At 41.3% G+C, this 16,589-nt stretch overlaps 1 protein-coding gene across 9 annotated transcripts in view; it reads left to right on the top strand.

Moving 5' to 3' along the window:
- KIAA1217 (KIAA1217 ortholog) overlaps window positions 1-16,589 on the top strand; it is a 669,685-nt gene that overhangs the window by 396,479 nt on the left and 256,617 nt on the right. For all 9 annotated transcript variants that reach the window (XM_072955360.1, XM_072955357.1, XM_072955359.1 and 6 more), the window contains one exon: window positions 5,889-6,172. In XM_072955360.1, the coding sequence (XP_072811461.1) occupies window positions 6,059-6,172 (114 nt within the window). In that variant the 5' untranslated portion in view covers window positions 5,889-6,058. The remainder of the gene's footprint in view (window positions 1-5,888; window positions 6,173-16,589) is intronic.

Below are 16,589 nucleotides of genomic sequence, written 5' to 3'. Positions count from 1 at the left end.
TGTCTCTTGCCTTGCTTTAACCTTCAGAGCACTATCACCATGTTGCATTTATATTACAGTGTTTGTTGTCTGCCTTCCTAATTATAAAGTGGTTCTTCTCTGAGAGAAGGGAATTAAGTCTATCTTGATTACCATTCTGCGACATCTCCAAACTTTTCAGTGTACGGAGCGGGCACTCAATAAATAGTTGGAAAAATGAATCACTCAAATCAGTCAACAAAGCAGCAATTGAGACAAGAATGCTTTTCTGGGTAGGGGAGGGGCTGTTGCTATTTGGTCTAAAATCTCTACCAGAAACCTTCTGTTTGATTTTTAAAGTGGTTTTTTTTTTCTTTAGAGAAATATTCCATAATGGTCTGGTTTCAGCTGTAACTTGCGTGCCAGTCTGTGTATAGCGGTGATCTGTGTGATATTAACAAGGGGGCTGGAACACTGACGAGCTCTGTGTGCCCCCAACAGACTCCATGATACACATGAGTCAGATAACCTGACTACTGTAACAACCCTGTCTTCTCTGTGGTTTAGCGTAATCAAGGTTAATTTTTTTTGAACACAGTGGAATGTGGCTGTTCCTGGCTGGGCGGATCTGCTGGGTGGTTTACCTCCAGGCGACTCTGGGACCCAGGTTCCTTCTGTCTAGCCATAAGGCCATTCCCCAGGGTCCTGGAGGCTTCTGCTGGAGTTTTTTGCATTTAACTGGCCAAAGGGGAATGTGAAAGGGCATGGAAGGTTATTCAGGAAATCAGGGACCAGGTCTAAAGGTGGCCCGTTGTCACTTCTGCCCACATTGCATTGATCAGAATTAGTACAAGGCCCAGCTAGATGGAGGGGACTGGAAAATGCAGTTTTCCATGTGTGCCTAGGAGGATGTCATGATTTGAATACACAAAGTCTGGCTGCTGCCACGGTAGGTCCGGATAGGTTGTACAGCCAGACAAAACAGCAACTCCCCACTAAGTTCAGGTGCAAGAGAGCATCTCGGCACAATTTAAAATGCGACACTTTAGAGACAGCTAACCAGAAGCCACTATGAAGCAGTGGGGCCTGCCTGATCTGATCCAGGAATAGAACCTCAGGGAAGTCAGTCATCCATGCTGTTCCTGGCTCTCAGGTAGGAAGCAGGTGTGGAATGTTTGAATAATGCAAGGTCCAGATCCGGGGTTGCGGGTCAGCTGATCCAGCCTGGCAACCTGAGCTGGGGTAGGGTGCCAAGAAGCCAGCCTCGGCAGCTTCCACCGTCTCCTGACTGCAGCAGGATCTTCTGTGTGGGTATCCCATCTCCCATAATCCTCTGCCTACTTGATACCTGCTCCCACCAGCCCCCACTTTCTGCTTTTCCTTTCCAGAAGTCTCCATCCCAGCCAGGAAGCCGTTATAGAATCTCGGGAAAGTCTCTTTCTGGCCCTTCTGCTCCCTTCATTCCCACCTCTGCTCCAGGGGACATTGGAGGGGCTGTTCTCCACTGGAAGCGCCCATCTTTGCTCTTTGCCCTGCTTGAAATGAGCTGCAGGAGGAGCTGTGCTCCCTCTGGGCAGTGCAGAGGCTGGGAGGGGCACGAGGGGAAAGCTGGTAGCCTTGTCTTCAGGCTCCAGCTTATTTATTTGACATGGATTCCCAGAATAGCCCACAGCTAGGCACACCCATCCTTAACTGCTAGCACCAAAGTGCATTCCAGACAAAGGGTAGAATTGTATTTCTGTTTCCATGCCTTGAATAATCTGTCCAAGTGGGTAATGGGACTCGGGATCTCTGACTCCATGCGTGGAATTGTGACTAAATGTCCTTTGCTGCTCCCCTTTGTTTCTTCCTCAGCTGAAAGATGGCATCCTCTCCCAGCGACTGGAATGGGAGAGGGGTCCCTTCTCCCTCAGGCGTGGGAGTTGGTAGCTTCTGAGAACTGAGTCACATAGAGGAAAAGCCTCAAGGAACCCGGAGGCTTTGTGTGGAACGTGTGTTGGGATGTTGTGGGTGAAAGTGGAACAGGTGCCTGGCGTGGGGTGGGAGCTGGTAGGGCCCACGGCTGAGTGAGCCGCAGGGCAGGAAGGTGTGGACGGGAGGGAGGGGGCTTGCAGGACAATTAAAGGCACAGTCCTTAGCTCCTGGTGCATGAACCCTCGGTGCTGTGTGCCACTGTCCTTTCCGTTAAGCAACTGGAGACATTTTAGAAGAAGCCACCAGACAGAAAAATGGAAAAGCAACATAAGATTGACATGACCTTCTTTGTGCCAAGAAAGGAAGGGGGTTTCGAGGGTCAGAAAGTTGGGGCTGCTCAGAGGTGAATGTTGATAAAGTCTTTGAACTCCAACACGCCCCCTCCTGGCTTCTTCCCCAGTTTATTTCAAAGAACGTGGAAAACTCTTTTCAGTCTCCAAGGGGCTGGCTGTTCTGGCTGTTTTGACCTCTTCTGAGAATCCTTCGATGAAACAGAATAGTTCTTGTGAGTCTGTGTGGCAGAGCAAGGCACGGTGGAACTTTCTGCCCTTGTTGGGTGGTAAGGAACACAGGTGTGTTTATTCTTATGGGTGGACGTGGATATTTGAGTCTCATGTCCACGTGAGGAGATTGCCTTCCCGGAGATTCCATCCTCTAGCTGTCCTGGATAACTGTTTTTTCTTTTAATTGACGTACAGTCAGTTTAATGTTGCGTTAGTCTCTGATGTACAGCACAGTGATTTATTTATATACACATACATATTCTTTTTCATAAATAGGTGACTGCAAGATATTGAATATACTTCCCTGCCCTATGCAATAGGACCCGTTGTTTATTTTATATATAGTAGTGTTTCCAGATCCCAAACTCCCAATTTACCCCTCCACCCCGTAACCATAAGTTTGTTTTCTATGTGAGTCTGTTTCTGTTTTGTAGATAAGTTCATTCGTGTCACTGTTTTAGATTCCACATGTAAGCAATATGGTATTTGTCTTTCTTTGTCTGACTTACTTCACTTAGGATGATCATCTCTGGGTCCACCCATGTTGCTGCAAATGGCAGTGTTTCATTCTTTTTTATGGCTGGGTAGTATTCTATTTTATGTATATGTGTGTATATACATATATTACATATATATATGCCACAATTTCTTTCTGTCCTGAATAACTTTAAAAAATTATTTTCATGTCAAAAGTAATCTTAAAAATCTATTTGGAAGTCAACAGTGTCATATCAAGTATACAACAATGTTGGCTAATATAGAACTCATGTGCACACATTCACTCCAAAACGTAAGGCTAAGCCTCTTCAGATTGCCCATGGATTTCCCACCGGAGATACAGCATTTTGTGCATCTGGCTTCATTCAATAGATCCTGTTAACCTCTGCGTCATTAAAGAGGAAACCACAAAAGAAGGTAGCCATTATGTGAGTCCATATAATGAGAAGGTAAACTAAATAAATGGAATTATAATTAATCTCCTAATAGCTTTTTTTTCCAACTCAATGATATTTATTGGATGCTTACTAGTGACCCATATGGGCTGAGTGCTAAGGGACAGTCAAAAGAAACACATACATAGAAGCTCACAGAGAGAGCCAGGTTCTCTTCTCACGATTTTCTAACTGATCCTGCAGTGTCAATGGCTCAGGTAATATGATCAAACTCTCCCTTTTGTAGGTGGGAAAGCAAGACAGAGGCACTGGATGCCTGGCTAAAACCACATGTAGAGTAAGCAGTGGAAGGGGGCTAGTACTCAGGGCTTCCAATCCCTACCCTCATCCCCTTCCCTGCTTAAGTACTTCCCTCGACAATTGCAAGTAACCTGAGGGGTTCTCATGTTCAAGGTGATTTCAGTGGAAGACTCCTCATGATTGGAGGAAAGGGAACGATTTCTACTCATCCCTCTAGATCCCATTTTCGGTTCCATTATTTCAGCAGTGATTCGTGCCCCACTGATTTAACACTGGGTCCCACAGCCTTTTTATGGATCAGTTTCTTCAGTATCTTTTTAACCAATAGTTCCATTTTTCTCCTCCTTCTGAACATCTTGCTGAAACTAATGAAAAGTAGAATGAACTAATTGGGCTATTTTTTCCCTTCCCTTTCCTCATCAGTGTCTGATGGAGATGCTATAATTAGCAATGTAATGAGAAGTGAAGGATAAACAAGAAGAATTATCCCCAGAACATGCATGTGAGGGTGACAAACTGGAGCTGGAAAATGAGCCCAGGATTACAATATTTTCTGTGTCTAACCAACGGGTGTTGCACCTGCAGTTCTAGACACAGGCATTTCCAGGCAAAGAACAGGGAAACTGTGTTGGTGGCATTGCTTTGAGGGGAGCTAGTTTATGTGTAAACTCTGGACACCTGTTGATTTACATTGCTGGCGTGAAGATTATCTGAGACTTAACTCTAGAACTCTTAAATATTGGATCTCCTTTCTATCCTTAACTTTTAAAGACAAATGAGTAAATAAGCTCTTATTGGAAACTAGAAGGGTGGGTATAGCTCAGTGGTAAAGTGAAGGCTTAGCATGCACAAGGTCCTGGGTTCAATCCCCAGTACCTCCATTAAATTAAAAAATAAAAAGATTGTAAGCTTTTTTTTTAAAATAATTTGGGATAGATTTAAAGGATCTAGAGCTAAAAGACTCTGCATGTCTAATACTAGTCCAACCATCTTCATTTTATTAACGAAGACAGTGAGGCTGAGAGAGGTCAGTTTGTCCTCCACCTACGATTAAAGGCAGGACTCCTGAGCCCCAGCCCTGTGCTTTTTCTAGGGAATTCAGTGAACAAGGATGCCTTATTCTGCCTGCATCTGTAATACTGTATAAAGTCTGCTCTCCCTGAAGAGAACCTGGCAAGCTTCTAAAGTACTTAGAATGCTCACTACTTTCTCTTCCTATTCTGTTTTGGTTTTTTTTTTTTAAAGAAGTAACCCTCTTTCTCAGTTCACTGGAATATTCAAACCTGACACTCCATTTGCCAGCCACTGAGAGGGAGTGGAGATTCCCTGTCCACATCCTGCACTCGAATTGTCACCGCCTGCCTCTGTCGCTCAGATCTAAGTAGGGATCACTTGTCTCTCCAAGGCCAGCTCAGAGGCCAGGCGTCTAGGTCAAGACCTTCAAAACTCACCCTATCTCTTCCCTTTTTATTGGGTGTTCGAGATAAAGTCCACTTCAAATAAAATGTGTCTAAACCTTTACTTTCCACCCCTTTGATTATTACTTCTAATAATATTTGTATGCTTGTTTGGTTTATGCTAATAGGGAGAAATAGAATTTCCAAGTGGTTCAGTGTCAGTGATTATATTAGCTATTTTTGGCCTTGAAGATAAGATGAATGTTTCAGAAACCACCTTGAAATTAGAAAAGTACAAGAAAATCCTGTTACCAGGATGGAACTGTATTTAAAGATAAAGAAATTATCAGAATCCCTGAAGTTAACTTTTCTATAATTACAAATGAAGGTTAAGGGTAACCCAGTTGGCCACAAGCTAGTCTGACCAGGTGACCTCATTTTGAATAACCTCAGGGAAAGAGTCAGAAATTGTAGCTTTTGCTGCAAAACCTTCATTTCTAAAGTGCGGTTTTTCATATTTCTTTCAATTGTTGATTTTTTTCCCCTTCTGGCCTCAAAAAAAAGTCTGAAGACTATACTGTATAGCACAGGGAAATCTATACAAGATCTTGTGGTAGCTCACAGCGAAAAAAAAATGTGTCAATGAATATATGTGTGTTCATGTATAACTGAAAAATTGTGCTCTTCACTGGAATTTGACACAACATTGTAAAATGACTATAACTCAATAAAAAAAAGTTTAAAAAATTTTGCTAAGTTGCATTCATACATTAAGAACTGCCGCAAGCCATCTTAGGGTTCTGTGAATGAGGTTGCTAGTTGAAATCATTCATCGTGAGCTGTATCTTTTTTTTGTTTTTTAGAACAAGGAAAAAGCAACCTGCAGGTAACATCCTTAGAAGATGCAGAATGTCGCAGAACCAAGGAGCGCCTTTCTAATGGAAACAGTCGGGTTTCAGTTTCCAAATCTTCCCGCAACATCTCAAGGAGACACACCCTAGGTGGGCCTCGAAGTTCCAAAGAAATACTGGGAATGCAAACATCGGAGATGGACAGGAAGAGAGAAGCTTTCCTGGAGCATCTAAAGCAGAAGTACCCGCATCATGCCACAGCGATCATGGGCCATCAAGAGAGGCTGAGAGACCAGGTACAAACATGCTGCCGTTTCACTCTGCAAAGCTCTGTTTTTCCTCCTTCTTCCACTTTTCTTGAGATACAATTGGCTAGTAGCACTTTACCATTAAGGCGTACAGCATCATGATTTGACTTACATTCTTTGTGAAATCGTCAGAATAAATGTAGTGATGATCCGTCTGTCGTCTCATATAGATACAAAATTGAAGAAATAGAAAAAAATATTTTTTCCTTGTGATGAGAACTCTTAGGATTTCTTCTCTTAACAGCTTTCATATGTAACCTACCGCCGCGTTTGTGATTATTTCTCATGTACATTACATTCCTAGTAGATATTTATCTTATAACTGCAAGTTTGTACCTTTTGACCACCTTCATCCAATTCCCCCTCCCCCTGCAACACTCATTCTTTAATGAACATGAGGGAAAGCAAGGAGACGTTCAGCTTAGAGGGAAAAACATAGTTGAGTGGACAGTGCCACTACTGTGTTGTCCCAGATCTCTTTTGGAACTTTGAGGGAAGGAGGCAGGTTGCAGAAAAGGCTTGACCTGAAGGCTCAGCCCTCTTTACCAGCAACAGCCAGAGGGAGAGGAGGGACCCAGAGAGCATGCAGTTCTCCTAAAAGAGGGTCCCATATTCAGCCACAAATACAGCTAAAATGCAAGCCATGCGGGAATGTCACTTGACTGAGTAAAGCAGAGGGCCAACTAATATACACTGAGTGCTTATGCTTAGCACGGTGGCGGAATGAATGAATGGATGGATGGATGAATACACAAATGCATTTCCAGGCTAAAACAGAGCACAGAGGGATGGACTTGTGATAAACCCTTTCTCCTTAAGAAGCTGACATGAGGGTCTTGTTTTCTACTCTTTTATTTTTTTTTCTTTTTAATCACAGATGTTTTCCTTTTGCATGCTTGGCTTTCTGCTGTCACCAGCTACCTGTTTTCTCAGGTTATCTTGACAGCCACACAGATATCACCCAACTGTGGCTTGGGATGTTTTTGTTTCTTGTCTGTGAGCAGTTCCTTTTTAGCAGACATCGCAGGTTTAGGGTCACAGGAGATGGGAGGCTGGCCTCTTCTGTAGCCCCCACAGGCATGCTATCAGATGGGCCTTTGAGGATGGAGGGCACAGTAAAGGAGGCGGAGCACACTTAGGGATGCGCGTGGCCCAGGAGGAGGGCAGACTGTTCCGGTTTCGATGCTCCAGGTAGAGAGACAAGCTCAGTGTTTTCCATCTGCTCTCTTTTCAGTCATTACTTACAAAAGTGATGGCTAATAACTCAGCTTTTGATCGTCTTTGGAAATGGAGACTGGCAGCTGCCTGAATCATTGAAATCCATATTTTATCCTCACTCTCATTTTCTCCCTTAGTTGGAACCTTCTCTGCTTTGAAATCTTTTGTCAGAGTGCCTAGAAGTGTGACATAGGCCTTCTGAACTGTGTATTGAAAAGTTCACGTTGCCAAGAGGCAGTAGGCCCCAAAGAGGAGAAAACAAACAGGAATCTGGGTTGATGTGGAGATGGGCAGACTACTCTTTCAGTAATTAAGAAAAGGATGGCCAACCTCATTTCAAGCATGTATAGAAAATACAACTGTTCTCTTTTATTTCTACTTATCTACATTTATGTATTCATTTTACCCCCCCCAATTTTATTGAGATATAATTGATATATAACAAAAATACCCCTGTATCTGTTAGTGATGCTGGTCACTGTTTGTTTAATTAATGGAATTTGTGCCTCTTTCCGTGTCATAATGTGTGAGGCACTGCACTTTACCCAGCACAGTTCAGATTGAGGAAACTCAGGCTAGTTACGATTAAACAGTTTGCTAAGGGAAAGTTGGAATTTTAATCCAGTTAAGCCTGAATCCTTGTTTGTTCCACTGGTCCATAAGTTGAAGATCATTGTCTACAGAGCATCATCTGGTCTGTACGTGGGATGTTGGGGACATGGTGAGGGCATGTGTGTGTGACTACAGGGCAGAGTCCTGAGTGAAAGGGGCTAGAAAGTTCATTATGTGTTGAATGAGGAAGCTGAATATATATATATTTTTAAGGTAAAAATGTATTATTTTACTGGGAAATATAGAAATGAAGTCTGCCAGAAATGGTATATTTTCCATTTTAAAAGATTTCGGTGATGATTGTTACTGTAATTATTTGTGAGGTCATAATTATTGTGATGGCTTTGGATGAAACTTTTACATGGGGAGCCTAAACATGACCAGAAGGTTGTAAATGGTGATGGTGTCAGAAGACAGGGAATAATGAATGTGGCTTAGTGACCTCAAGCTCCAATGTCCTGTCACTCATGTCTCCGCCATAATGTCGTCTGGCCACGGCTGGTCAGCGGCCCCTTTGCTGGGTAATTTGAAATGAATTCTTGTGTGTCCCAAGCTGGCCATCTAGAAGGGGAAGAATTTGGATGCATGGATCTGTGTATACGTTTTTCATTCCATTGCTGCGTTGGCTGACGAACTCTACTCGGCACGGTAAACATCGGAAGATGAGCTGAGGTGATGGTTTAGGAAATGCCTACTGACAGCATTTCACCTTTTATGTCTTTTTCATTTTTTTTCTCCTCTTTCCTCTTCTCTTCTCTGCGACACCCTTGCTTCCTCCCTGACCGCCTGGCCACGGATTATTCCAGGCTTCCTTTGCAGGAAGGTCACGTGAGCAGCCATCAGGGAGAATGCAGATAACACAAGCCTGATGCACGTTCCAGATATGGGGATTCTGAGCACCACACACTCTTCTGGTGGCTGTTTTCCTGCCTGCTTCCTCGAGAAAGGGGCCTTAGGAAGAGGAGTTCCAATGAGAGAAATCAAGATGAACGTGATGCAGATGCTGTACCCAGCACTTTGCACAAAACGTCTTGGTGCTGAGGAAATCCAGGTTCTAATTCCTTGGTATCAAACATCAGGAGAATTAGAGCATGCGTTATGTATTGAAATGTGAATTCAAACGCTTGAAAGATTCATGGTTGAAAACTTAAATTTGAGTCTTTGAAAATAAGTTGATCACGAATTTTCTTCAGTCTAAATTACTGAGAAGCAGTAAGGTTTTCTTACCTCTCTTCTACCATCTTCAAAAAATGCTGATGGCCACCATTGCAGCAGAGTGCTTGTCTGCATAGTGGTAGATGTCATCTTCGCTGACTCCCCAAAACACTTGTGCGGGGCAGCCAGGCTGTACAGCTACACCGTCTGGCGGCTAAAGGCTTGGCCCTAGGGTGAGGCAGCACTGGGTTGGAATCCAGCCCCCACCATATGCTCCTTGTATGGTTTGCGGCTAGTAACTTTGTCTTTTTGTTTCGATTACCTCATTTGTCAGGGGCAGATAATACCTCTAGCAAAAGAATTGGGAAAGAAAATGGTGAATCATCTTCCTGTTTCAGTGGCATCTCTTAGTATTAACAGGATTCTGATTTCTGATTCCAGAGGCTCTTATTTTCAAATTAGTATTTAACATCATTTCACTTTTTTTAATCGATGCACATTTGAGTACCTGGAGAAGTTAATTTTTCCTGTTGTCAGAGCACAGTTTTATTATATTCCTGAAACTTACTTGTGTTTTTCCTTCATGAAAAGCTTAAAATTTGGATTTCTTTCACTTCTTCATCACATGCATATTAATTTGGCACCTACCCTGGAAAAGGCATTGTGAGAAATACACACAGTGAGGCGTGGTCCCTGCCTTCAAGTCAGTAAAAGAAATAAGATGTTTGTGTACAGAGACTAGTCCTTCAAATCCAGCCTAAAAGTCACACCTTCTGAGTTGGTCATAGCATCCTGCAGTACCTGCATTCTGGCGGGTAATCATGCTTTTATTGTACTTTTTCTTTATATTGCAAACTGAGTCAGCAGATCCCGTGACCATGATTTGATGGAAACTGGAGTGAAGTGGGAGGCACTGGGTGAGAAACTAAAGGTCTGAATGGAGGGGAAAAAAAGGAGTGGACTTTACATTTGCAGGCCTACTTTCTGTCATGTCACAGCAAGGCATAAGCTGGCCACAGGCTCCTTCAGGAAGCAGCAAACCTCCACAGAAGTACAGTTAAAGACATTCCACTACACTGACTTTTTATTAAAATGTAAAACAATTGTAATATGCAAGATGACTGAGAAAGAGTTCCCTTTAGTTTTGAGTCAGTGATTCATAGAGTAATTTTAACTGTGAAAAAATGCTTTAAAATACTTATCAATGTCAAGTGAATTAAATCTGAATTATAAAATTAAAGTTGAATCACTCTTATATTAGTACTCATGGTAATGTGATAATTCAAAGAATAATAGGATCAATTTAAAATTTTTTAAATTGAACAATACAATCTAAGAGTATTCCAAGAGTGTAGTACAATACTTAAATCACAATATTTTCTTTTCCACCTAGTAGTCTTGATTTATACCAATTGGTCTTAAAAATAAAATGATTCTCTAGTGAGAATTGTCCTGAAAGATCAATTTAGTGATAGTAATGATGGAAAACTGAAATATTAAAAGGGAGTAACAAATGCCGCCTTCCTTCCAGAAATCTACAAAACAAACTGCTATATGGGAAGTAGAGGAAACACATAAAATGTATACATCCAAACAGTAATTCAGAGCGAAGTGGATTAGAGCACATTACAGATCAGTAAATTCACCTGTAAAAACTGGTTGACTTCTTTTAATGTTTCTACTACATCCTGTCTTGCTAGCTCTATAGTCTCCCGTTTGTACTGCTCTACTTGACTGCATTCCACTGTATTAATTTCTAGGTTACATTTGAGGTTTACTAATTCTTCTGCCAGCTTCTTTTTCTCCTCCTCTAGTTTTTCACATTTCTTTCGCACTACATTTGTAGATAATAACTCCTGTTGACAAAGTTGTTTTTTCTGCCTCGAGATGGAGAAATTTTGAAAATGCAGATTCCAGTTTTGCTGTAAGATCAGCATTCTGCATGAGGAAGATGAAATTGTTTGGTAATGAGGTTAGTAGACTGAGAACAGCCTCTCCCATCTAGGGGAGGCTTTTGGAAGGCAAGAACCTTGTCTAGATCACCTCGTAAAGCCAGTGTTTATAGGAGTACACAACCTAAATGAGGCACGATCACTTTTTGCTGCGTGAATAAGTGAACAAGCTAATGTTTCTAATACTGTTAGAATGTGATAGGTACTGTTTATTTGGTACAGGTGGAGGGGGCGGGGAATCCAAGGATTAAGAGATTGAGTTAGGCAGTCAGACAGGATTGAAGCTAAGGAGCTAAGGAAGGCAGGCTAAGTCATTTCTCTCAAGTCAAAAGCACAGGTCTGTGGTCTTCCCATTCATTTCTGACCTTGAGCTTTGCTCCCTCTGCCTTTAATTTTTCTCAAGTTTTGATAGCAAATTAGGTAGGTCACACTTGGGTCAAGCAGTAGAGACGTCCTCTTGCCATTTCTTTAAAAAGAGAAATCTTACCCAACTCCAGAGCATATGAGATAACCATAGAAAGAAGATTTCTGTATATATTTTATATTGAAAGAAAGTTACTTTTTTGAAACAGCTCTGAGTTTGGAAAAGTCTGCAGGTCTGCCAGTTCTCACGGTCATGGTCACTGTGTCACTGTGCAATTTGGAAAAGCTCTTCTTTTAATGTCTTCACTAGTGAAGAAACAGATGTCCAACAGGCCTCTCACCTGCAGAAACCAGCTGCCCACTCCTGGTCTCAGAAACTTTCTGAAAACATTTTTTCAGTCTTTTCCCAGTTATCCACAGAATTTCTATTTAACTAACTAGGTACAGAGAACCTGTTTTGTGGTTAAAATTAATTTTAATGTGTTTTATTATATCTAATGTGGTCAAATCTTTGGCAGAAAGAGGAACACAGTCGGCCTTCCGTATCTGCAGGTTTCGCATCCTTGGATTCAACTGACCACAGATAGAAAATACTGGAAAAGAAAAGTTTCAGAAAGTTCCAAAAAGCAAGATTTAAATTTGCTACACTCTGACAACTATTTATGTATCATTTCCATTGCATTTACAGCTAATTATATAGTGTTTCTATTGTATTAGGTGTTATAAGTGATCTAGAAATGATTTAGAGTCTGTGGAAGGATGTGTGTAGGTTATATGCAAATCCTATGCCCTTTTGTGTAAGGGACTTGAGCATCCTTGGATTTTGGTATCTAAGGCGGGTCCTGGAACCAGTCCCCCGTGGCTACCTGGGATAACTGTACATTTTAACTTAGCAGTTTGATGAGTTCTTCCACTGCTACAAAGTTGAGAGAGCTGTAAAGGTTATTTCCCTATAACACGAACATTGTGGAGGGTTAGAATAAAGGAGATAAGAACATGAACCATGGGACTATCTGAAATGGGGTCAGGGAGGCATCTTGTCCGTGGTCGTGCTGTTGGAGTGCCCGCATGCCTCCGTCGTGCCTCTTTTGTGTCCATTTGGAAAGAGCACTAGGGCTGTTTTCTCCGTGCCTGGTGAGGTTGTCACCACTCACCGTTGTCCGCTCTAGTCCGGTGTACCTGGTGCCACATGGAACTATGCTGCCAGCTGTGAAAATGAAAACAAGGAAAGTACCTGTCTGTCTGTTTACTCATAAACATCTCAAGGTCTAGTTCATTCTAGTCTTTTTTTTTTTAACAACCTCTAAAGCACTTTATTCATTGGGGAAGAGCTGTACCCTGGAACTTGGAATTGGAAGCTTTGGTTCAAGCTCAGCATTATCCATTCCTCCACTATGGAAAACAGTTTGGAGATTCCTTAATACACTAAAAATAGAGTTACCCTATGATTCAGCAATCCCACTCCTGGGCATATATCCAGAAAAAAATGAAACCTCTAATTTGAAAAGATATATATTCATAACAGCACTGTTTGCAATAGCCAAGACATGAAAACAACCCAGGTGCCCATCAACAGACAATTGGTTTAAGAAGATATGGGGTGTGTGTGTGTGTGTGTGTATGTATGTGTATACACACACCCCATGGAATATTACTCAGCCATTAAAAAAATGAAATGCCTTTTGAAGCAACATGGATGGACCTAGAGATTATCATACTAAGTGAAGTAAGTCAGATAGAAAAAGGCAAATATATGAAACCATTTACATGTGGAATCTAAAAGATAATACAAACAAATCTATATACAAAACAGAAACAGACTCACAGATGTAGAAAACAAGCTGAATGGTTACTAAAGAGGAAAGGGAGTTGGGGGAGGGATAAATTAGGAGTAGGGGATTAACAGATACAAACTACTATATATAAAACAGATAAAGAAAAAGGATTTACTGTATATTACAGGGAACTGTATTGAGTATCTTATAGTAACCTATAATGGAAAATAATCTGAAAATATATAACTGAATCACTGTTGTACACCTGAAACACAATATTATAAATCAACTATACTTCAATTTTTAAACAATGTCCATTTGTTTGACTAACATCTCCTTTTCAGATAATATATAGTTGATTTTGTCAAGAGTCGTGGAAAATTACACAGGTAAAGACAGAAGACAAGAGAGGTCTTAACTGCATTTGAATCCAAAGAGCAGGTCTTAAGCAAGCGCTACTTTAAGTTGGTGAGATGAAGGCATTCTTACTCCTGTTCCTTCATAACTCACTGAAAACAATTCAGGCTGTTAACAATGGAAAGAGAAAGTTGGGGAAAAAACTCCGACTTGCAAGAAACAGGGAAAGGATCAGGAAGTGTGGAATGTTTTTGTGGAAACCCAGTGTTCACAGAATGTAGAAAGTGAAATAGTTTTTCATTTTTATTATTTAAAGAAAATATGCTGCCAGCAGTTTGTATGATCTTGACCTTACCTTCCGTAGACCAAGCTTTTGGATGAAAAGCAGAGTTCCTGGATGAGAGGAGGCAGTGTTACCAGATCAGAACACTCCCAGACACAGAAAGCCTGGGATTTAAAGGGCCGTGTGCTGTGTGTTTCATGGACACTCAGTGCCATGGGATTGAAGAGTGAGGGTAACCTGATTTTAGCGCAGAGAAGTAACATGCTGTTGTGGCGAGGGCATTTGATGTCACAGATCAGAGACGGGGGTGCAGGCTGCCCCTGCTGACTTCTCCCTTTTGCCTGCTACCTGTCAGGAGCTGGCCGGCCCCATTCCAGTGGGAGTTATTATTTAAAAAGGAGTCAATAGAAGTGGTAGACCTTAAAACTGGTGTTAATCAGGGTGATCTTGATTATGCTGCATAACAAGTAAACCCTGTAGGTTTTTTTGTGATACGACACAAAAGCACTTCATTTTTCACACACATAAAGTCTTTTATTTGGGCAACTCTCCGGAGAAGGTGTCCTTGCAAATAACTTAGTGATTCAGGCTATGCCCATCATGTGATGATAACATCTTAACACATGGATTCCAAGTCATCACGAAAAGGAAAGAAAGAGCTAATGGTTTTGCACAGACTCTTAAATACATTGGCTCAGAAGTGGCTTATGTCACTTTCCTCCCCCAGAGCATCTTGGTTCTAGCACCGACGGGGATGTTGGGTTTATCCAGATTTGGGCTGTGAAATCTAGTTTAAGAAAGAAATCCCCCTGTTTTCTTATATCAGCTTTCCCAACTGTAATGAATGGTTTTACCAGCTTTGTTGTAGATAGCACTTTATACCTATCTGTACAATAGCCTCAGTCAACATCTATGTGTAATATAAATCTGTGTGTAAGGACATCATCTTTTTAATTGAAGTAGAGTTGATATACAATATTTTACAAGTTACAGATGCACAATATAGTGATTCACAATTTTTAAAGGTTGTACTCCTTTTATAGTTACTATAAAACGTTAGTTTTATTCCCTGTTAGCTTATTTTATACATAATGGCTTGTACCTCTCAATCCCCATGAAGTGGCAACTTTTGGCTTATTTTTGATGAATTTAATTGTATCCTAGCAGACTTGGGTCACACTGGATCACACCTCATGCTGTGAATCTCAGGGTATCAGTTTATACCTTGAGGAATAGATGTACTCTCTCCATCCTGTATGAAAAACTCCAAATTAATCAGGTTTTTTGTGTATCACATTTGTCTCAACCCTGATCAACCTAGATATGTGAAAGTGTTTGAAATTCATAAATATGCATCAATATTCGTGGGTAGATGTATTAACAAAGTCTGGAAGTAAGGCTAATTGGAACTAAAGATACACTAAGACCATAGACCATTCAGTTAGTGGAAGCCTTAGGCCCCGGTGAAGGTCTGGTAAAAGGCTAACATTGTCGAGGGGTAGGTTTTAAACAATTATAGATGTTTTCTAAATTAATGCACAAATGGAAAGCTTATAAGTTAGTAAAGGAAATAGACCCCCAGCTGAGAATTTCCTCTTTAGCACTGTTAATTTATTCTAATCCAAAATGGAAAATGATGGTGGAGTAGCCACAATTAGCAGCAGAAACGTATTTAGCTGTTTGAACCAATGACTGAGTGGAGGTTCACAGACTAATTTCTTACCTAAACCTTAAGGGAAAAAGAAACAGCTTCTTGGCAGGTAAGAAATCTAATACAGTGTATGCAGAGCAAATAATATTTATACCAAGTCACAATAGGAAGAGGGAAGAAAGACCCTTACAGAGACTGCCGTGAACGTGGAGAATCTTAGATAAATGTCCAGCTTTTCTTTAGCACTGTTTTCTCAGCTACTGTCTGTAGTGGTGGAAACGTGGAGGAGACCCCCAAGGAGAACACATTAATGGCAGCTGCTAAAATAGTGACACTGTTGTTTTTTACACATATTAGTAGGGTCCATCCTCCCCAAAACCCTGTGGAGTAGGCACTATGTATTTTTAAATTTCCTTAACAGAATGGGAGACAGAGGCACAGAGCAGCTGGATCTTGCCCAAAGAGACACAGCAAGCAAGTGGCACGACCGGGGTGGGGACCTTGCTTTTAACCTCCAATTATCCCATCTCCCCAAGGGGTGACAGAATCCAAAGATACTCTAACACATAGAAGATGTAAGGAAGGATTGGACTGGGGGATGCAGTTTGTCCAGTGTCAAGATGTAAGAAATTGAGTGTGTTCTTGGATCAGCTGGAATGCCACCTCATGATTAGATCAGCCTTTAGTACTTTGGGGGAGAAAAGGAATTTGGCACAAAAGGAGCAATGGCATCAGTAGTGGTGTGTCCCTGAGAAAGGTAAAAATTGAGAAAATGTTACTGTCCCTGGAGCAACACCTCCAAATGAAAGGAGCATGTGTCCTAAGGGAATTTCACGTTGTATTTAGAGAATGTATGTTAGTGTCTGGGTGAGTGTGTGTTTAATGAACTAGCAAAGGCCTGTGAATAAAAAATGTGACGGGATGGAAAGAATCAGTATAAAAACAGTTTCTTGTTCTCAGAAATCCCGAATAATACTGGATATGTCAAAGAGAAATTAGAATGTGGTCAGAAACAATAGTCGTCTGAATGTGGGTGTGA

This window comes from Vicugna pacos, chromosome 35, assembly GCF_048564905.1.
Source record: "Vicugna pacos chromosome 35, VicPac4, whole genome shotgun sequence".
Classification (NCBI taxonomy): domain Eukaryota; kingdom Metazoa; phylum Chordata; class Mammalia; order Artiodactyla; family Camelidae; genus Vicugna; species Vicugna pacos.
Note: the sequence above shows the minus strand (reverse complement) of the source record. Positions and strands in the feature narration are given on the sequence as shown.